We start from the raw sequence: 23,245 nt of genomic DNA on the forward strand, positions 1-23,245 counted from the left end.
ACAGTGTGGAAACAGGCTCTTCGGCCCAACAAGTCCACACCGACCCGCCAAAGCGCACCCACCCAGACCCATTCCCCTACATTTACACCTTCACCTAACACTACGGGCAATTTAGCATGGCCAGTACGCCTGACCTGCACATCTTTGGACTGTGGGAGGAAACCAGAGCATCCGGAGGAAACCCACGCAGACACGGGGAGAATGTGCAAACTCCATACAGAAAGTTGCCTGAGGCGGGAATTAAACCCAGGTTTCTTGCGCTGTGAGGCAGCAGTGCTAACCACTGGGCCACCGTACTTTTTCTTATTTGGTCATCACGGTTAAGAATCTTGTTGCCTGCCCTAGACACAGAGCAAATGAAACCTCAACTCACAAGCATTTTTAAGACAAATGGAATCAAGAGACATGTATTGGAGAGAGTAACCTTTTTTATTTTTATCCAAAAAAAATTTACATCCGCCATTTATTGCATTACATTTCATCAATATTGAGCCCACTAGATCTACACGACAGAGGCACAAAACAAATAGCATTATGCTTGAACACAAAACACTGAAATATTCAGTTTAAATAGACAAAATTAATAAATTAATTCTAATCGACAGAATACAATGGCATTATCTGCGAGACATTTTTTTCACATTTTAGAAAAATACTTCCTAAGTCATTCTGTGCGAAAGAAAATGCCACATGACACAGAGGCAGGATCAGGCCAACACAATAACTTTGCTGCTGATAAGAGCTGTGACCGGAGCGGGAACAAGACATGGACACGGACTGCATTTTACAGCTGACAGTGACAACAAAACAAAACGGGGAGGCCCACTTGGCAAACTCCCCAGACTCTGCTACAGAGTCAGAGAAGAGTTAAGTCTAAACTTTGGCAGAAACAGTTGAGGGAGGAACATTGGCAAGAAATCATGGCTCGGGGTGGGTTGGTGGTGCTGGGGCAATCTCTCTTTAATGCAAATATCCATTTTCAATGACTTCAGTGGAAATACGTTGTTGATTGTTAAATATATATATATAAAAGATCTGCTGAAGTTGGGTGCTGTCTTACTAAAAGAAAAAAAAATCAGTGGAAACTTGCAAATGGTCCTATTTGTTTTGTATACCCCAGAACAGTGTAACTAACACATTCATTTCCAAGTAGGGCTTTTTTTCATTGTGTTTTTTCCTCTGGATTTATCACTCATCTACCCTCTTATTACATGTAACAGGCGATTGTGCAAGATTTCACCTAAAACTGAACAAGGACATTGGAGATTGCATCCCTACATGGGGACAAAAGAAGTTTTTTATCTTGAATTTTTCTGGATTCAGTCACCTCATTTTAAACAAAGTAGAATTTCCCACTGGTTTGTTATTATCTTTTGAAGAGAACCTGTCACCCTGTTAAGATTTACAGGCTGGAAATAGACTGAGCAATTTTAGCCCCACAGTGAGTACAATGTAAATTGATCATTTGTTACATTTGAGGGGTTAAACTGCTTAATATTGAATGGGTTGCCGCTTTCAATAAACCCTCCTCCCCCCCCTCCCCCGCCCCCGCCAGAACAGGTACCATTGTGAAAATGCACAGATTTCAATACCCTAAACATTGCCCTATGTAATTTCTGTACTCTTTAAATCAGCAATAGCAAAAGCCATTGCTGTGGAGGTTGTTCCTGTTCTTGCCAGCAGATGGCAATGCCGTACTATATCCAATAGAAGACCCTCCACCTGGTTCCTTCAATAGGAAACGAGAAATGAGCCCCGAACGTATTTGCTCCCGTGGCAGTTCAGATTAACTGGAGAAGGCTAGGTATAGACAGTCAAAGCACTTGGATACTTAATTAAACTTTGCACACTTTATAGTTTTGCCTGTCCCCCAAACCCCAGCTACATTAAAATTCTTCAAAGCAGCTTTATAGACAGTTTGCTCTTGAACTTGAAAGTTCACATTCAATTATTGTTATAGGACTTTGGCATTCCCTCCCTCATCCTGTGCTGAACCAATTTGATGTCCACAAACACACAGTTTATTTCTGTGTCTACCTGTAAACATGGAGGGACAGTGAAAATGATCCTTCCCTATGCACCCCAATGCCCAAAGGGGAATGAAACTGGACATGTTACAACATTAACTCAATGCTAATTGCCCAGCCTTTCCTGCAAAAGACTTTTTAACAAAAAAAGCATTCACGGGATGTGGGCATCACTGGCTGGACCAGCATTTGTTGTCCAATCCTAATTGCCTTTGAGAATGTGCATCAATGTTGGAGTGAAGCCTGGCCACATTGAGGCCACATGTCTAATCCTTCTCTTTATACGGTGTGCAAACCCTCAGTACACTTGTGTGGCTTCATTAATGAATTCAGTATAGAATAGAATCCTGACAGTGTGGAAGTAGGCTTTTCAGCCCACTGAGTCCACACTGTCTCTCCAAACAGCATCCCACCCCTGCATTTCCCAATGCTAATGCACCTAACCTGCATTCTGTGGGCAATTCAGCATGGCCAATCCACCTAACCTGCATATCTTTGGATTGTGGGAGGAAACCAGAGCATCTAGAGGAAACCAACACAGATACCGGGAGAATGTACAAACTCCACACAGACAGTGTGGAATTGAGCCCAAATCTCTAACACTGTGAGGCACCAGTACCAGGTATTGAGCCACCGTGTTGCCCTTGGGCTTGAGGGACTGAATAGCCTCCTGTGCTATAATGACTCACATTGTGAGTGCATTCACCCCAGTCACTTATTTCACCTCTTATTGTGCAATCAGACCGCTAGCAAAGCTCAAACAGTCAGAATGAGCCATGATGTAAATCGCCCAGGTACTTAGTAACCGGCTTCTCTTCTGTCCTCGAGCATTACTTTTCATCCGAACACACACCCAACACCATTTGTTTCACAATCTCTGCAGCTTTTGAGGGTGAGAGTGCGGAGCTGGACCTGTGGGCCATGAAGCAGTCACACTGTGCAGATTCCCCCAGGAGGAACCCGAGCAGGTGAGTCAAGACCAATCAGGCATCTTTCACTTGCATTGCAGCCTGATCCCAGACACGGGGACAACAGGTTTGTTTGGGAAATCTGGGAAAATTAGTGAGGCTGGCATTGTTTGGCCATCCCTAATTGCCCTGAGCTAATTGGCTCTCCAGGTCATTTCAGAGGGCAGTTAAGAGTCAATCAGGCTGTGAGCGTGGAGTCACATGTAGGTCAGACCGGGGAAGGATGGCAGATTTCCTTCCCTTTTCACGAGCAGACTCTCCATTCATGAAACTATAAGCAGCAAGGCACACAGGCATCAATGCAGGCACAACATTCTTAAGGGAAATTAGGGATGATCAATAAAACATTCCCGATGAAGGGTTTACGCCCAAAATGTCAATTCACCTGCCCCTCGGATGCTGCCTGACCTGCTCTGCTTTTCCAGCACCACACTCTTTGACTCTGATCTCCAGCATCTGCAGTCCTCACTTTCTCCTCAATAAATACTGACCCAACCAACAATTCCTACAGCCCATGATTTTTTTTTGCCTTTAAAAAAAATGCCTTTGCAGGAAAGATTTTTTTTTGAACCATCATTTGTAGTTGCTCTAGCCACAACAACTGAGACTAGCTTCCAACTGCAGATTTTCAACAGTGCATTTAGATTCCAGCTGTTGCTGCTGTGGTGGTATTTGAACCCATGTTTCCAAGGCCTCGGGGTTGCTGGTGCAGTGATATTACCATTATACCACTTTCTCTGGCCCTTGTAGAATCAAGGCTGCTGGATGGAGGGTGAAATGGTAGCACAGGCTTGAATGGGGCTGAATGGCCAATGCCCGATGCTATATTCCCTGAGATGGTGGTGGTGGAGGACCTCTTCCTTGCTCTGACACTGCTCCCTCAATGTATTTTTTACTCAGGGATTTGTACCATCCCAAGGCAAGGAAGAATGGAGGGAGGCGACTAAACCAGGATGTGAGGGGCTGAATGGCCTCCTTCTGATGCTCCTGAACATCATCTTGCATTCAGATATCCACCCAACCCCATTTGCGTCAGGGACTGTCACTCGGTGGAGACCTGGTGCACAGACAGAGACAGTAAACATTGCTCTGGAGGGACAGAGCCAGTGTCACTGAATCCAGCTGTACCAAATGCAAATTACCAATTGGCCATCACTGGGCCGTTGCTTGTAATGGATAGGGTTGGGTTATTTAAAATCACAGGAATAAGTCACTCTAAAAATCTAATTGGTTCAGCCTCAGAACATCAGGGGTTGGCACAGAAGTTGCTGCAATGTTTCAAGCCTTGCAAATCATTTCCCTGCGTCGCCGTCCCTTTCGCCTCCGGCATGCGAGCTATTCGACTTTGGCATGCTTCGCATTTCTGACTCTTGGGGTTTGGAAGTTAATGACCGAGATCATCCAAGCAGGAGATCCAGTCACTTCCACCCAGCTTCAGGGCACACTGGCCCTCAACACCAGGAGTTTCGAAGGCGAAAGAGAGACCGCTATGAAGGAAAAGTCGCCACAGGCGAGGACTCAAGAGATCAGTCACTCTGTCCCAATTTCTCTGGCACCATATGAGAACCTCAGAGTCTACATTCACCCAGTTTCGGCCTGTCCAGTGTTATAGAGTGGAGCCAAAGAAATAATGTGCGTGCGTTTTGTATTGTGTGTGGATGAGACTCGTGTGCAACTTTGTTGGCTCTCCATGGGCAGTGTGTTTTTTTTAACTATTAACTATCGCACCGCTCCATAAATTTTACAGCTGTAGGTGGCATCATCCAGTTTGCATAAACACTATCATTTGCATATCTTGTAAAGACTGAGTTAGTTCCATCGAATCTTGTGATGGGGACAGGGCAGTCTTCGGACCAGCAAGGATACGAGATGCCTAAAAACGAAAACAGATAATTTTTTCTGCACAAAGCAGGGGAACCACAACAGAAAAAAGAAAAACGAAAGATAAGATTCAGGTGCTGACAATTACTCTCACCAAAAAAAATACACCACATCTGATTCATTGCATCCATGTATATCTACACAAACGCCACCACTAAGGGGGCAGAAATTTTAAATTAAAATAATTACAATAAATTATAAATTAAAGGAAAATCAAAGTAACTGCTGCAGCGTCGATTTATTTTTAACATGCTTATATACATTGCCTCTGCTTACACAACTGGAGTCCAGTCTGATTTTGGATGGGGATTTGTGCTATTGACCCTATCTCCCTGAAAGGCTTATATGATGAACTTATGAACCATCTTGCATTCTCCATTTTGGGACAAGGGGGTGTCACTGACAGAAGGACGGACCGTGACAGGGTAGAAAAGTGAATTGTGCTGTGCGATCCCAGTGACCGTTTGCTGAGGAGCCAACAATTTCAAGCCATAATTCAGATTGTTTCTGGATCACCTCCCCACTCCATCACATCCCACCCCTTCCCATCCATATTATGGCAATATCACTGCACCCGTCTGGATGAAGCTCCCAAATCTCGCCTTAATTCTAGCAGAGAAAGGATATTGTATGTACCAACAAATGTTCAGACCGTAATGCCTGCCTGGTTTATTCAAACATCTCAAATTCTCCAGCTTTACAAACTTTCAATGACTCAACCCCAGTATGACAAGCTGCTAAGAGCAAAACTATGCTGAAATGTAACATTAATTGTTAATGCCCAGCTGTGTGCTTTACAAAGAATCAGCGTTGTAAAACAAAAGGATTGAAAGTGTTTTGAGGCACAACAGAGCGCAGCATGATGTACAGAGAAAATGCTTAACATCTTTTGCACTCCCTCTAATTTACTTTTAATCCTCAAGCTGCAAACCTGCCATGGAATGCATTTCATAAACAGTAGGTTAATAACAAACATATTGTGTGGATCTTGTAACATTGGGACAAGCTGAATGTTTTTGCAAATTCACAAGTTGAAATGTTTCTGTAACATTTTTTGACAAATTTTATGAATTAAATATATTCTTGGAGGGAAACATGAATTAAGAGCTTTAGGCTGAGGATGTGGTGTGTAATAGAAAGACATATAACTGCGAATCTGATACCAAGAATAGTGTGTTTAAGAGCGAGAGAATTATATAACTGTGAGTCTGATATTAGATATAGTGTGTGCAAGAGAGAGTGAGGGATGTAATTGTGAGTCTGATATTAGGGATAGACATTGCAGGTAGAGTGAGAGACTATCATTAACTAAGAGTTCTGGACTTACGAATTGGACGATTTGTAATAGTGCTTTGAGATTGGTTGAGAGACAGATTCTGATATCAGTGCAGGGGAGGGGTTGATTACAGTGTGTAGGATAGTGGCTGGTAACAGTCTGGGTGAGGGGCTGATGCTATGTTACGGAAAGGAGAAAGGTTTATTGCAGTGTTTTTGGTGGTGACACTGAGATACCAGCTCACTGAGTGAAATTTATCATTTGTTTTAATATGGGGCTAAAGCTCTTGTCAAATAGAGCACAGCGTGTACCAATTGTTTGTCTAACACATTAGATTCACTCACTCTAATAGGAAAGGACAAATGGAGGCTGTGCAATTAACCACGAATCTAAAAGATATACCAATACACGTGTGAGAGAGTGTGTGTGTACTTGTGTCCATATGTCTGTGCACGTGTGAGTGTGTAAGTGGGTGTGTTTTTGTGAGTGTGTGTGTTGAGGGGAGAGAGAGAGAGATTGCTTATGCATTTTTTTTTATTTTTGGGATGTGGACATTATTGGCTGGACCCAGCATTAATTACCCATCCCTAGTTATCCTGGAGAAGGTGATGGTGAGCTGCCTTTTTAAACTGCTGTCAGAGAGTGAGTTCGAGGATTTGACCCAGTGATAGTGAAGGAATGGCGATATATTTCCAAGACAGCATGGAGAGTGGCTTGGAGGGGACCTTGCAAATGGTGGTGTTCCCATGTATCTGCTGCCCTTGTCCTTCTAGATGGAAGCAGCTGTCGATATGGAAGGTGCTGTCTAATAAACCTTGGTGAATTTTTACAGGGCATCTTGTAGGTAGTACACGCTGCTGCTAGTGAACGTCAAGGGTGGAGGAAGTAGATGTTGTGGATGTGGTGCCAATCAAGCAGGTTTCTTTATTATAGATGGTGTCAAGGTTGTTGAGTGTTGTTGGAGCTGCAGTCATCCAGGTAAGCGGGACGTATTCCATTACACTCCTGACTTCTGCCTATGTGTGTGTCTATATTTGCGTGTGCGTGTGTGTCTGTATTTGTGTGTGTCAGTCTGTGTGTACATGCGCCCACTCCTATTAGGACAGAGATTCCTACCAGTGGAAATGTCCATTAATTATGACCTTGGCATAAGAGGATATTGTGGCCATGCGTTTACTGAGAGGTTTGCAGTTAATTGACAAGATTTTCTATCAATTATACATTATATACACACACATATAAATATATTTAGAGAGAGAGAGAGAGGTGACAGTGCTTGCAAAAGATGTTTAAGGTTTTTTGATACCTGTCAGGAAACAATAGGGAAATGTGCACAGGGAACTCTAATGACACCGTATAAATATAACCCAGGCTTTCTTTTTCTAAATATACACTATGAGGAAGGGGGCGGGGCTCCACTATGCATGCATTATGCCTGAATTCAATGAATCCAGGGCACTTGGAGGAGTATTTGTAGATTTGGGAGAACCCTCTGTCGCCGAATCTTGGAGGCGCTCTGTGTAAGCAAGGTCATCAGCTGCAGCAGTGTGTCTGAAAATGAGCTTAGAATCTAGTAAATGCATGTGAAATTCTACCGTAGAGTTTGTTTTCAATCCATGTGGAGGGGAGGGACCGAGGGAGGGGAGCATTATTACAGTCTACCAATGGCGTCTCTTCTTCAGCCACTCCGTCATCATAGAGCAGGGAATCCGATGGCGTGGAGGCTGCAAGGTCCAAGTAGTCCTGGAGACAAAAGCACAAAAGTTCACTCAGCATCTTACATCGATTTCAAAAACTGAACAAACCAAATGAGAGGCAGCAGGTAACAGAGAGAATCACAGAACCTCACAGAATCAGAAGGAGGCCGCCTGGGCCATTATGCTTGCACCATCTCCCCGAATGATCCATGGACATCAGTGCTATTCTCCTACTATCTCCCTGTAATCCTGCTCATTTTTCGTTCTCAGGTGACAGTCTAATTCCCTTTTGAAATGCTGAACTGAACATTCAATGAGTAACTCACCTCCTAATTCCCCAACCCCCTTCAACCATCTACAAGGCACATGTCAGGAGTGTGATGGAATAGGCCCGACTCACCATCAACACTCAAGAAGCTTGACACCACCGAGGACAAAGCAGCCCACTTGATTGGCACCACATCTACAAACATTAATTCCCTCCACCACTGATGCTCAGGAGCAGCAATGTGTACCATCTGCAAGGTGCAGAAATTCAACTTCTGAGACAGCACCTTCCAAATCCATTACCATCATCATCTAGAAGGACAATAGCAGCAGATACACAGGAACAGCACCAGCTGCAAGCTCCCCTCCAAGCCACTCCCCATCCTGACTGTGAAATATATCACCATTCTCTCAGTGACGCTGGGAAAAAATGCTGGAATTCCCTCCCTAATAGCATTGTGGGTGTTCCCAGAACAAATGGACTGTAGTGATTCAAGAAGGTGTCTCGCCACCACCTTTTCAAAGGAAACGAGAGATGGGCAATAAATGCTGACTCAGCCAGCGATACTCACATCCCAATAATAAATAGAGAAAAAAAATCCTCTTTTGATGTGACTATATTACCACCAACATCATGAGCTTTCATTTTGCTCAGTAACCTTCTACCTGGTACTCTTTTGGAAATCTAAATACACCTCATCTATAGCTTCCCCTGAATTCATCCTGCTTGTGAGTTACTTCTAAAAAAATTAGAAATTAATTCTTTCACATTACCATGCTGACCAAGCCTAATAATGTAATGATTTTCTCAATGTCCTGCTTTTACCACCTTAATCAAAGTTAAAAATCACACAATACCAGGTTATAGTCCAACACCAGGTTTCCAACACTGGCATCTCCAAGTCATGGTCACCTTAATCATGGATCTCAGCATTTTCCCAGTGATGGATGTTGGACTAATTGGCCTATGGTTTATTTTCCTTCTGTCTCCCTCCTTTTTGAATAGAGATGTTACATTTGTGATTCTACTATCCACTGTGACCCCACACTTCCTCTAATTTCTGAATAATTGCTGTGTGGATCTCAAAGGATTGAGCGTGATAGCAACTGGAGAAATTGGAAGTGAATTGGAAGTGAGCTGCTTCGAGAGAGTGTTGTTGGGACTTTTCCAGAATCTAAAAGATGTTGAAATGTCACAATTAACGATCAACACCCTTCACAGAAGGAAATCTGCTGAACTTATCTAATCTGGTCTACACGTGTCTTCAGGAGTGGTGATGGCCTAATGGTATTATCATTGGGCTACTAATCCAGAGAGGAGAAAGTGAGGACTGCAAATGCAGATGAAGGGCTTATGCCTGAAACGTCAATTCTCCTGCTGCTCAGATGCTGCCTGATTGGCTGTGCTTTTCCAGCGCCACACTCTTGACTTATTTATCCAGAGACCCAGAGGTTCTGGGGATTTGGGTTTGAAACCCATCATGACATATAATAGAATTTGAATTCAATTTTTTTTATATAAATCTGGAATTAAGACTCTAATGATTGTCAGGAAAAGTCCATTTGACTCACCGATGTCCTTTTGGAAAGCTAATTGCTATCCTTACCCAGCCTAGGCTACACATAACTCCAGATCCATTGTAATGAGCTGCTCACAATGTAGTCTTCTCTACACTGGGGAGATGAAACTGGGCGAATGATTTGCAGAACACCTACATTCTATCCTCACAAATGACCTCAAGCTTCCAGTTGCCTGCCACTTCAACACACTCCCATAAACCCTGGCCAATGTCACTGTCTCGGGCTTGCTGCAGTGCTCCAGTGAGGCTCAGTGCAAGCTGGAAGAACAGCATCTCATCTTTTGCTCAGAGGAGTCGGCAGCCATCAAGACTCGAGTTCAATGATTTTAGAGTCTGAACATCTTCCATGTTCTTTACCCACCAACACCGCCACACCCAGGTCCTACCATGATATGGGTTGCTTTTAGCACAGCCAACCCATTGTCACCTACTTACAGTCTCCATGATCAGCTTTTCTTTCTCTCTGGCTTTCCCTTATCAATCCTTTGTTTACCTAACTATTGTCCTCCATCTCTGCCTATCCACTCACTCTTTCCCTTCTATTCTCTGTCTTCAGCACATAAGCCACTAGCTACTATCAGTCCTGAAGAAGGGTCACTGGGCGCAAGATGTTCCTTCTGCTTTCTCTTTCCACATATGCTATCAGACCTGCTGAGCTTCTCTATCAGATTCTGTTTTTGTTACAGATTTCCAACATCCATAGTTTTCTGTTTTATTATACGCACAGCAATGTGGTTAACTCCAACTGTCTTCTTGGCAATTAGGGACGGGCAACAAATTCTGGCCCAGCCAACGATGCCAACATCCATGAGCAAGAGAAGAAAAGTTTCTGCAGCTGTATCTTTTAAGAGAATGAAGCAAGCCATCTGATCCAGAGATATGAGGGCATAGGTTTAGGGTGAGAGGGGAAAAATACAAAAGAGACCTAAGGGGCAACTTTTACACGCAGAGGGTGGTACCTGTATGGAATGAGCTGCCAGAGGAAGTGGTGTAGGCTGGTACAATTGCAACATTTAAAAGGCATCTGGATGGGTATATGAATAGGACTGTTTTGGAGGGATATAGGCCGGGTGCTGGCAAGTGGGATGAGATTGGGTTGGGATATCTGGTTGGCATGGACAAGTTGGACCGAAGGGTCTGTTTCCATGCTGTACGTCTCTATAACTCTATATGTTCATCTTTAGTTCTAAGTTCCTTTCTTTTGTGACTGCTTTATGTTACTCCCTCCTGCTTATCTCTTAATTGTAAAGTGTTCTTGTGATGTCTGTGATGTTCTTGTGAAGTCTCCTGAAGTGAAGACTGCCACAAATACTTATTGATAATGGTGTTCAAAATCATGAGGGGGCTGACAAAAAATGTTCCCATTGACAGAAGGATCAAGAGTCTAGATTAGAGTGGTGTTGGAAAAGCACAGCAGGTCAGGCAGCATCGGAGGAGCAGGAAAATTGACATTTCGGGCAAAAGCCCTTCATCAGGAAGGATCAAGAACCAAGGGACACTGATTTAAGGTGACTGACAAATAGAGAAATGCCTACAAGGCAATAACTTTTCTGCACAGCAAGTGGTTAGAATTTGGAGTGTGTTGTCCAAGAATGTTGTCAAGGCTGATTCCATTGAGGTCTTCCAAAAGGAAATTATCTGAATAGGAAGAATTGCAGGGCTATGGATATAGAGTGGGGTGTGGCATTAGATGATTACTCTTGCAGAGAGTCAGGAGATAGTGAGGACTGCAGATGCTGAAGAAGTGAGAGTTGATAAAGTGTGGCGCTGGAAAAGGCATGACAGGTCAGGCAGCATCTGATGAGCAAGATCGACGTTTTGGGCATAACTCTTCATCAGGAAAATAATGAGCCCTGATGAAAGGCTAAGCCTGAAATGTTGACTCTCTTGCTCCTCTGATGTTGCCTGACCTGCTGTGCCTTTTCCACCATCACACTTTATCGACTCTAGCAGAGAGTCAGCCCAGACAGGATGGATCAAAAGGCCTCCTTCTAAGCTGTAACTTTGCTAAGGTTCTATGGTGTTGGTTAATTATTGCTTCCTGATTTTATTTGCTCATTGTTTTACCTGACATCCTGGTTTCAGTGACTTTGCTCTTTTTCCAGAGCTTCTCAGTTGGATAAAATTGGTATTGGAATTGCTGGGGATGATTCAGTCAGTAGAACATTGCACTTACCCGGCTCTTCACCATCATTTTCTCCAGCTCTTTGCTGATTTCTGCGAAAGTCGGCCGTTTGTCTGGCTCCTGTTTCCAACATCGCAGCATCAAGTTGTACCTGAGAGAGAATTACAGCACATTTATGACACTGACTGAACCTGAGGAAGGGAGAGAATTATAATAGATGACAACAGTGTCAAACCTGATAAAGCAGGGAGGCAGATTATTCAACCCATGCACATCACCCACCTCTCACACAACTCCCAATTCCGACGCACACTTCCTCCACCCCCACAGACACCTTCCCCACCCCCACACAATCCCACCTCCACACACAACTCCCTCACCTCACACACCTCCCCACTCCCAGACACAATTCTCCTACCTCGGACACCCACCTCACACCACCTCCCCCAACTCACACACACCTCCCCCACCTCCACACAAAATCCTTCACCTCACACAAATCCCCAACCTCACAAATACCTCCCCAGCCCCACACACACACACACACACACACACCTCCCCACCCCGCATTGCTCTGCTCATGCAACGTGGACCTCCTAAACCTGCACCAGCCACCCTGCCTGTGTGTGCCTCCCTACCCAGACTCCCACTCTGTCATGTGGAGATTTTCATTAGAAAGGCTCATTGAGAAATTGCAGCCAGTGCCACATGGTGTTAGTGTTCATTGTCGTACATTTCCTCACTGCAGTTTTCTGGCCGTTCCATCCGGTATCCAGTTTTCAGGAGATTGAAGAGTCGTTCCGGGGCAATTCCAGGGTATGGATTTCCACCCAGTGTCACGATTTCCCAAAGGAGAATGCCAAAGGACCATCTGGATGGAGCAAAAGAGGAATGAGGTGTCATTACCCACCGTTCGCAAGTGTGGCCTTCCAGAATTTATTGTCTAATACCTCCATTGGCTAAGATAGCATCTAATTCAGCTTGACAGTCTGAAATCTCTTGCTGAATTTGTCAGATAGTTCTAGTTCACATGGGTGTTGTCATGGTGATAGGGACCTGAACAACCATTTTGTTATGACACGGGGTAAACCCCACCCCCACTCTCTAATTTAAACCAGCAACACAGTAAAGATTTACCCCGTGCGGTAATCTGTGAAAATTCGAGAGGCCAAGAACTATTTAAAGTAAAAATTAACAACTTTATTTCTTAAAGTATAACAGAGAATAATTAACTAACAACTATTTACAACTCCTTCCTCTAGCCTATCTTTTACTTTCCCTTCTATAACACTAGTCCGATAAAACTCTCCGATTAAGATTACCAAAAATTCAAGTTTCAAAACCAGGTAGCTATCAAATCTTCCCTTTGTATCTTGCTCTGTAGATTTGCTCTCCAGGTCAGTATCGATGTTTTTTCCTCTGTGCAAACTCCGTCTCTAGACAAGTACCTCTCAAGAGAGTTCTTACTAACAGCCTACATATGTTGGTCTTTTGGTAGTTCTCTCTCAGCTGTTCAGATTTCCCGATCTTATACCCCAAAGCATTGCATTGTGTCATTGGCTTTTAATATTGCCAATATACTAAACTCAAACTTGATTGGAGTCTGGTATTTTTTTGGGGTGTAATTTAAACTGATTGGCCCAATTCAAATTTGTTTTTGTCTCCTGGCAACCAGTTACTCTAAGTGCTGCACCAAAAGGTTATATTGTATCTTGTTCAGAACACTTGGTGCTGTCAGGTAGTTCTGCTAGCTTTGAACATTCTTAAAAGTACAGTACACCTCTACACCTTCATAACACCTCCCGCCTTAAGAAAAAATGAACCACCATAATGAAAAGATGGCTTTAATTGTTTTCTATTCTTTAAACGCATTGCCCTAACACATTGATAACTTTAATATTAGTTCACCTTAACTTCTTCCCATATACCTGTGAGTATATATAAAACATTAAATAAATTCAAAGTTTGTGAGAAGATTTGTAGCTCGGGTGCTCGTTGTTATGGTTCTGTTCACCGAGCTGGGAATTTGAGTTGCAGACGTTTCGTCCCCTGTCTAGGTGACATCCTCAGTGCTTGGGAGCCTCCTGTGAAGCGCTTCTGTGATGTTTCCTCCGGCATTTATAGTGGTTTATATATAAGATCGGCGAACAGAACCATTAAATAAATACAAATCTCATCTGAACTTTATCAATTAAATCCGCGATAACGCATCTGTGATCACATTCTTATGACCCACAATATGCACGATTTTAAAATTAAACATCTGTAACATAAGACTCCAACGAAATAGTCTCATATTATTGTCTTTAAGGCATTCTAAGAGGATTGTGATCCGCATACATAACCGTCTCCGACACATAACGTTCGTGACATACACATTAAAATGTTGTAAGGCCAGTACCAAACTCAATTTATTTTTCAATCATGGAATATTTCCTCTGGTGGATGTTAATCTTATTCGAAAAGTAGCCAACTGACAGTGCCATCCCATCCTCATCTTCCTGTAAGAGTACAGCTCCAATTCCAATGTCACGAGCATCGAAGGCAACTTTAAAAGGTTTTGAAAAGTGTGGTATAGCTAAAACTGGTTTGGTGGTTAATATGGCTTTCAAATGGTCAAATGCCTCCTGACATTGTTCTGTCCACTGAAACTTTGTGTTCTTCCTCAGCAAATCGGTTAACGGTGCCACTACACTGCTGAAATTTGGAACAAGCTTCTGATAGAATCCACTTAGTCCAAAGAATCAAAGCACCTCTTTCTTCGAGGTTGGTCGTGGAAATTCCTCGATGGCCTTCGTCTTTGCGTTCCATGGGCAATGTTATGTCCTAAGAACGTCACCTCTGCTTTCGTGAATTTAGTTTTGTTTAGGTTTATCACCAGTTTTGCTTCTTGTAGTCATTTAAAGAGCACTGCCAATTTACCATGTGATCTTTCCAGGACTTACTAAAGATCACTACATCATCCAAACAGACTGCATGGTTTGTTAACCCAGCCACAACTCTGTTCATTAGTTGGAATGTGGTGGGTGAGTTCTTCATTTCAAAGGGCATCACTTTAAATTGATATAGCCCATTTGGGATTATAAACGCAGGAATTTATTTTGCTGTCCCTGATAAAGGTACTTGCCGGGTAACCATGCATTAAGTCCAACTTGACGATGTAACTGGTGATTAGATTAGATTAGATTAAATTACAGTGTGGAAACAGGCCCTTTGGCCAAACATGTCCACACCGACCCACCGAAGCGCAACCCACCCATTCCCCTACATTTACCCCTTACCTAACACTACGGGCAATTTAGCATGGCCAATTCACCTAACCTGCACATCTTTGGACTGTGGGAGGAAACCGGAGCACCCAGAGGAAACCCACGCAGACACGGGGAGAATGTGCAAGCTCCACACAGTCAGTCACCTGAGGCGGGAATTGAACCCGGGTCTCTGGCGCTGTGAGGCAGCAGTGCTAACCACTGTGCCACCGTGCCGCCCACGATGTAACTGATGTCCCAATTGGAGAATGTGACTTTCTCAGTACAGTACTCCAATCTAGGAATTAGATATGAGTCCAATTTTGTAACAGCATTGACCTTCCAATAATCCACACAGAATTGTTGAGTCCCATCGGTTTGGGAACTAAGACAAACGGCGAACCCTACTCGCATTGGCTTGGTTCAATGATACCCTCTTCGAGCATGACCTCCACTTCCATCTGGATCTGTCTGGCTTTGACAGGATTAAGCTGATAGGGGTGTTGTCTTATCAGAGCAGTATGCCCTATGTCTACTTCATGTACAATAGCATTAGTCTTCCCTATCTGATTCTTACATTTTTCCTCATACCGCAGTAACAAATCTTACAACTGTATTCTATGCTCCTGAGACAGATAGCTTACTAACCTATCCCACTCCTCAAGGACATCTTCATGTTTCAATCTATTTTGAAGGATACATCAAAATCCACATCATTTGAATTTGATTCTTCACTTTGCAGGGCAGTAACTAACACCTGTTTCTCCAGTTCTTTCTCTCTAGTATAATACAGTTTCAACATGTTCACGTGACAACCAATTTTTTCCATCTGGCATTTTTACTAGATAGTTACTTTTCCTCAATTTGATAGGGACCACTAAACCTGGCTTTGAAGGGATCTCCTATCACTGGTAACAGTACTAACACGTTATCCCCTCCGGAAAATGACAGAGTCTTAGAGCTTTTATCTGCCATCTATGCTGCTCCCTCTTTAGATGCGGTTTAGCTAACTCACCTACCCAATTCAATCTCTCCCTCACCTCTGATACATAATCTAAGTGTGAGATCTCCGACTTTAGTCCTGCCAATTTTTCTTTAATTAATTTCAAAGGATCTCTCACTTCATGTCCGAATATTAATTCAAAGGGACTGAACTTAGTAGGTTCGTTTCGGGCATTTCTAATAGCAAACAATATGAATGGGATAGTTTTGTCCCAATCATTCATGGTCCTTAAGGTCTGATGCCACCTTTCTAAAGCTCCCTGGGATTCAGGATGATATGCACTGGATTTAAAGTGCTGTATGCCTAAGCTATCCATAACCTCCTTAAATAGCCGAGCAGTAAAATCTGACCCTTGGTCCGACTGAATCTCTCTGGATAGCCCATACCGTGTAAAGAAAGCTACTAACTCCTCTACTACCCATTGTGCCTTGATACTCCATAATGGAATTGCCTCCAGAAATCTGGTAGACACATCACCTTCCAGGATTTAACATTTCTGTCTGACCATCTGCCTGTTCAGGTTTTTCTGCACCATTACATCAAACAGGGTATCCACTAACTGAACCTCAACTCCTTCATCTTTCTCTTTACTTTTCACTTCGTGCTGTGACGTATGGTAGTGGGATCTGGTTACCACACAGTCTGGGAAAGTACCAGGATATTTCTGTTTTAACTCCTCAGTTTCTTAGTCTCCCTTGGGCTTCTCCACAAGGGGTGTCACTCCCACCTTGGATCCTGCTAAATCATTTCCAAGATCAAACTGAATTCCTGGAACTGACAAGCTGTCAATCACTCCTATTGTAACTCCTCCAGTCTTAGGTTGGCACTCCAACCTGATCTTACATAAGGGAACACTAAACTTCTGTCCATTTATTCCACAAATTACCACATTCTCGGGTAACAGATCAGAAAGAGTGTATATTCGCTCATCCCTTACTATCAGCAACTGGTTAGATCCTGTATCTCTCAAAATTATAACTTCTGATCATTCTTCCCCTGTGCTTTCTGAGTAAACGTTACCCACAGAGGTGAATTCTTTGTAGAGATCAGATACTAACTCCATACCCAGCCCCTACCTAGGCTGTGCACTCTCCTGCAGCTCCTTAGATCTTCGTGGGGTCTCCTTTACTACCTTCAGTAAGGCGAAAGTGAGGTCTGCAGATGCTGGAGATCAAAGTTGAAACTTTATTGCTGGAACAGCACAGCAGGTCAGGCAGCATCCAGGGAACAGGAGATTCGACGTTTCGGGCACAGGCCCTTCTTGCCTCCAACGCTCCAGGGAAAACAGTTTTAGCCTATTCAATCTCACCCTATAGCTCAAATTCTCCAACTCTGGCAACATCCTTGTAAATCTTTTCTGAACCTATTCAAGTTTTACAACAACTTTCTGATAGGAAGGAGACCAGAATTGCATGCAATATTCCAACAATGGCCTAACCAATTTCCTGTACAGCGTCAACATGACCTCCCAACTCCTGTACTCAATATGCTAACCAATAAAAGAAAGCATATCAAATGCCTTCTTCACTATACTATCTACCTGCGACTCCACTTTCTAGGACAATAGGGTTGTCATAGTAAGGGATTTTAATTTTCCAAATGTAGACTGGAACTGACAGTGCATTAAGGGCTTAGATGGGTGGAATTTGTCAAGTCTGTTTAGGAAAGTTTCCTTAGGACGTATATAGAGGGCCCTACTCAGGAAGGGACAAAACTCAATCTACCCTTGGGAAATAGGGCCGGACAGATGATCGAGGTGACAGTGGAGGGAGCACTTTGGGACCAATGGCCATTCGTTCTGTTAATTTTAAAAGAGTTAAGGGGAGGGACAAAACTGGTCCACAGGTTCAAGTTCTCAATTGGGGCAAGACAAATTTTGACGTAATTAAACAGGAACTTGCAGGAGTTGATTGGAGTAGTTTGTTTGCAGGCAAAGGGACCTCTGACAAGAGAGAGGCCTTTAAAAGTGAGTTAGCTGGAGTTATAGGTCTATATATTCCTGTGAGGGTGAAGGACAAAGTTGGCAGGAATATGGCACCATGGATGACAAGAGATATTGATGTGTTGACCAGAAAAAAGGAGGAGGCATGGCCCAGGTACAGGCGGCTGGGATCAAAGAAATCTCTGTTGATATGTGGGGGATACAGGTGTTTACTGAAGAAGGAAATTAGGAAGGCAAGAAGGGGGCAAATAGCCTTTGCAGAGAAGATTAGAGTGAATCCAAAGAGGTTCTTTAAGCATACTAAAGGAAAAAGAATAACTGGAGGGAGAATAGGACCCCTTGAGGAAGATATGTGTGCAACTACAGGAGAGGGACAAGGTCCTCAATGAATATTTCTTCTCTGTGTTTACTGTGGAGAAAGACATGAAGACTTGGGGAAGTTAGTGGTCATATCTTGGGTACAGTCCATATAACAGTAGAGGAGGTATTGGATGTATTAGAAGGTACAAAAGTGTATAAGTATTCTGAACCTGACCAGATAGATCCAAGAACCCTGCAAGAAGCTAAAGAAGAAATTACAGGGGCTTGGATGATATTTTTGTACCATTGTTATCCATGGGTAGGTTACCGAAGAGTGGAGGGTAGCAAATGTTGTGACCTTAGTCAAAAAGGGCTGCAAAGACAAACCTGGCAAATATAGACCAGTAAGCTTAACATCTGTGGTGGGTAAGTTACATGAGAACATTCTGAGAGATAAGATATACTGCCTTTGGAAATACAGGGTTTGATTAGAAGTCGTCAGCATGGCTTTGTGTGTGAGAGATCATGCCTTAGAAGTTTGTAAGAGTTATTTTAATGAAGTGACGAGGAAGGTTGATGAGAGCAGGGCAGTAGACTTGGTCTATATGGATTTCAGTAAAACCTTTGATTAGGCTGCACATGGTCGGTTGTTCTGTAAGGTTAGAATGCATGGAACTCAGGGAAAGTTGGAAAATCGGAGACACAGTTGGCTTGATAGTGGTAAGCAGAGAGTAATAGTGGAAGAATGCTTGACAGACTGGAGGCCTGTGAATAATGGAGTACCTCAGGGGTCGGTGCTGGCCCATTGCTGTTTGTTATCTATATCAGTGATGTGGGTGAGAATATACAAAACATGATTAGTCAGTTTGCAGATGACACTTATATAGGCGCTATCATGGACAGTGAGGAAGGTGATCATAAGTTGTAGCAGGACCTTGATCATCTAGGGAAGTTAGCTGAGAAATGGCAAATGGAGTTTAATGTAAATAAGTGTGAGGTCTTGCATTTTGGAAAGTCAAGTCAAGCTAGGAGTTTCATGGTAAATGGTAGGGTCTTGGAATAGAGGGATCTTGGAGTTCAGGTGCACAGTTCTGTGAAAGTGGAGTAACAGGAAAACTGGGCAGTAAGGAAAGCTTTTGGCACACTGGCCTTCACCAGTCAGGACATTGAGTACAGAAGTTGGGAAGTTATGTTGCAGCTGTACAGGATGTTGGTGAGACCGCATTTGGAGTATTGTGTTCAGTTTGGTCACCTTGTTATAGGAAGGATGTTATTAAACTGGAAAGATTGCAGAAGAAATTCATAAGATGTTGCCTAGACTCAAGAGTCTGAGTTATAGGGAGAGATTGGACAAGCTAGGACTTTCTTCCTTGGAGCATAGGCGACTGAGGGGGAAATCTTATGAAAGTGTATAAGACCATAATTAGATTAGATTAGAATCCCTACAGTGTGGAAACTGCTGAACACTCTCTGCTCATTCCTGAAGAAGGGCCTGTGCCCGAAACGTCGAATCGCCTGTTCCCTGGATGCTGCCTGACCTGCTGTGCTGTTCCAGCAATAAAGTTTCAACAACTACCTTCAGTAAGGCCACTGGCTTAGCTTCTTTTACTACATCATTTCCCACAGTCCTTTCTTTAATGACTAGCACAGTGACTTTACGTGTCCCACACCTTTTCCCAGTGTCCTTCTGAAACCACTGACACTGTAACTTTCTGTGTCCCACTCCATTACAGTGAAAACACCTGAGGCTATTCACCTCTTTTCCATCCTCTTGGGCTTTTTTTTTATCCTTTGGTGAATTCTAACCAATGCTCCCTACTCTTGGTTTCATGGTGTAGCATCTCCCCTTCTCCCAACTTCTATCCCTCACTAAATTCTGGCCGGAAACTTGTCTCATGGACCAATATGTATTCATCTGCTAATTGAATTAGAATCCCTACAGTGTGGAAACAGGCCCTTCAGCCCAGCAAGTCCACACTGACCCTCCGAAGAGTAACCCACCCAGACCCATTCCCTTACATTTACTCCTGACTAACAACTTATACTATGGGCAATTTAGCATGGCCAATTCACCTAACGTATGCATCTTTTGGATTGTGGGAGGAAACCGGAGCACCCGAAGGAAACCCACGCAGACGCGGGGAAAATGTGCAAACTCCACACAGACAGTCGCCTGAGGTAGGAATCGAACCCGGGTCTCTGGCGCTGTGAGGCAGCAATGCTAACCACTGAGATTCTGCTGCCCTTCTCACTTCCTGAATTCTCTGTTCCTCCCTGGAAGTGAGTTTTTAAATTCCAGCAGAATAATCTCTCATAGAGCCTCAAAGGTCCGATTTATTTTTAAAGCATGCACCCATCTCTCAAAATGACAATGTTTAATTCTTTCGAACTCAATGTAAGTCTGACCTGGTTCCTTCTTTATGTTTCTGAACTGCGGTGTATACTCTTCTGGTACCAATTCATAAACATTTTAACTAGCCTTCTCTTTTAATCTCCATCCTGTTAACTTGACTTTACTAAGTTGCAGCTTCTCAAGTCTCTTTTTCTCTCTCTTCTCTCTTCCTTTCTTCTCTATCTTTGTTCAGCTAAGAACATTCTCTCTCTCTTTCTTCTCTCTTTTTCCTCTCTTTCTCTCCATTTATCTTCTAACTCAATTTTCCTCAATTGTAATTTAAGTTCTTCTACCTCTACTGCACTTGTCTGTTTCTCTAACACGCCTAAGTGAGTAATTCCCTTACAATTTCAGATTTACTTTGGTCCTTGGTTAAACCCATACCTAATTTCTTTGCTAATTCTAAAAGTATGCCCTTTTTCTTTCCTTCTAAACTTCCTTCTAAATCATCTTCAAATCCTAGAAGCTCTTTACCAATTTTAAGAGCCATTTCTCTCACTTTTAATCAACCGCAAGTCACTGAAATTAAACAAATTGTCTCACCTATGCTTTATTTAAAGATCCAGGACACCAACCTGCAAGTGTTTAAATCTGCTGGGATTTTTTGTACTCCCAGATCTATTCAAATCTGTCTAAACCAGTTCAAATCACAAATCCAAGACCCAAACTGTTCAAATCAGGGATAAAAGCCCAAACTGTTCAAATCCAGGACGAGCCCTCAAACTGTTACAACATGGGGTAACACCCCCATCCTCTAATTTAAACCAGCAACACAGAAAAGACTTACCCCATGTGGTAATCTGTGAAAATTCGAGAGGCCAAGTAAAAGTAAAAATTAACAACTTTATTTCTTAAAGTATAACGGCGAATAATTAACTAACAACTATTTACAACTCCTTCCTCTAACCTATCTTTTACTTTCCCTACTATAATACTAGTCCAATAAAACCCCCAGTTAAGATTTACCAAAAATTCAAATTTCAAAACCAGGCAGCTATCGGACCTTCCCTTTGTATCTTCTTCTGTAGATTTGCTCTCCATGTCAGTGTTGATTTTTTCTCTCTGTGCAAACTCCTTCTCCAGACAGGTACCTCTCAGAGAGTTCATACTAGCAGTCTTTTGGTAGTTCTCTCTCAACTGTTCAGGCTTTCCTGGTCTTATACCCTAAAGCATCGGACTGTATCACTGGCTTTTATTATCGTCAATATACTAAACTCAAACTTGATTGGAGTCTGTTAATTTTTTGGGGGGTATAATTTAAACTGATTGGCCCAATTCGAGTTTATTTTTGTCTCCTGGCAACCAGTTACTCTAGCTGCTTGACCAAAAGGTTATATTGTATCTTGTTGCTGTCAGGTAGTTCTGCCAGCTTTTAACTTTATTAAAGGTACAGTACACTTCTACACCTTCATAACAATTTGGAAAGGAAGAATTGAAAGATCCAGGACACCAACCTGCAAGTGTTTAAATCTGCTGGGATTTGGGGTCTGAGAGCACAAGAGCTAATGCCAGCACTGAGTGCAGCACGGCACACACCCTTTGGCAAAATTAAAATGTGGCTTATGAATTCATCCGAGGAGCAGGAGAATCAACGTTTCGGGCATAAGTCCTTCTTCAGGAAGGGCTCCTCGGATGCTGCCTGGCCTGCTGCGCTTTTCCAGCACCACACTTTTCAACTCTGGTCTCCAGCATCTGGAGTCCTCACTTTCTCCTTATGAATTCATGTCCAGGAGAATGCACAGTGTATTATCAATAATTGTAAATAAGGACTAAACACCTGAAATTACGAATTGGTAGGATCTCTTGACATTACTCTTCAAAGTGCTGACTGCATTTGGAATTAAACTTTTTCCCTGCATTTTGATTGGCCCTTTGTGCTTTAATGCCATTTGCTTCACTCCGATTCTCTATCTATTCTGTCCTTCCCAATCTCAACATTTTCCTCTTATTTTTGGCAGAAAGCTATATTTAATCATGCTGGAATCAGTCTTTATAGCAAATCATTGACGTTAAAGTCTATCAGCTTTTCAGAGACAATGGCCCTGAGGTACAGCAAAAACAACTTGTGGTTTGCAATGTTTCAAACCTGCATCGATTTTTTGATGAAGAGCTCTCTGGCCTTTACACGACGGGCTGGGATTCAGTAAAGGCACAAGGTTGCAGGTACTGGCTGTGCCAATCTACCTCTATAAATGCTGCAGTTTTAAAATTTGACTCAGCTTGTGGACCATTGATTGTCCATGAAAAGATGGTGGTGCACAGCTTTCTTGAACAGTCTGTATGGGGGTAGGTACACCCATTGGACTGTGGGAAGGGATTCCAGGATTTGATCCAATGAAGTGAAGGAATGCCAATTTGATTCCTGATCATAGAGACCCTATAGTGCAGAAAGAAGTTGTTCTGCTCATTGAGACTGCATTGATCCTCTGAAGTGTAACCCACTTTATCCCTGCAACCCCCAATTTACCATAGTTAACCCATCTAGCCTGCACATCCCTAGACACTATAGGCAATTCAGCATGGCCAATCCACCTAAACT

General features: G+C 43.0%; 1 protein-coding gene across 1 annotated transcript in view; it reads right to left on the bottom strand.

Moving 5' to 3' along the window:
- Positions 1-3,489: 3,489 nt before the first annotated feature.
- Positions 3,490-23,245, bottom strand: part of ret (ret proto-oncogene receptor tyrosine kinase) — a 126,464-nt gene continuing 106,708 nt past the window's right edge. The window contains exons 16-19 of the mRNA XM_043678617.1: positions 12,555-12,692; positions 11,873-11,972; positions 7,748-7,895; positions 3,490-4,868 (exon numbers count right to left, since the gene is read on the bottom strand). Of these exons, the coding sequence (XP_043534552.1) occupies positions 4,711-4,868; positions 7,748-7,895; positions 11,873-11,972; positions 12,555-12,692 (544 nt within the window). The 3' untranslated portion in view covers positions 3,490-4,710. The remainder of the gene's footprint in view (positions 4,869-7,747; positions 7,896-11,872; positions 11,973-12,554; positions 12,693-23,245) is intronic.

The sequence above is a fragment of the Chiloscyllium plagiosum genome, chromosome 38, assembly GCF_004010195.1.
Source record: "Chiloscyllium plagiosum isolate BGI_BamShark_2017 chromosome 38, ASM401019v2, whole genome shotgun sequence".
NCBI lineage: Eukaryota > Metazoa > Chordata > Chondrichthyes > Orectolobiformes > Hemiscylliidae > Chiloscyllium > Chiloscyllium plagiosum.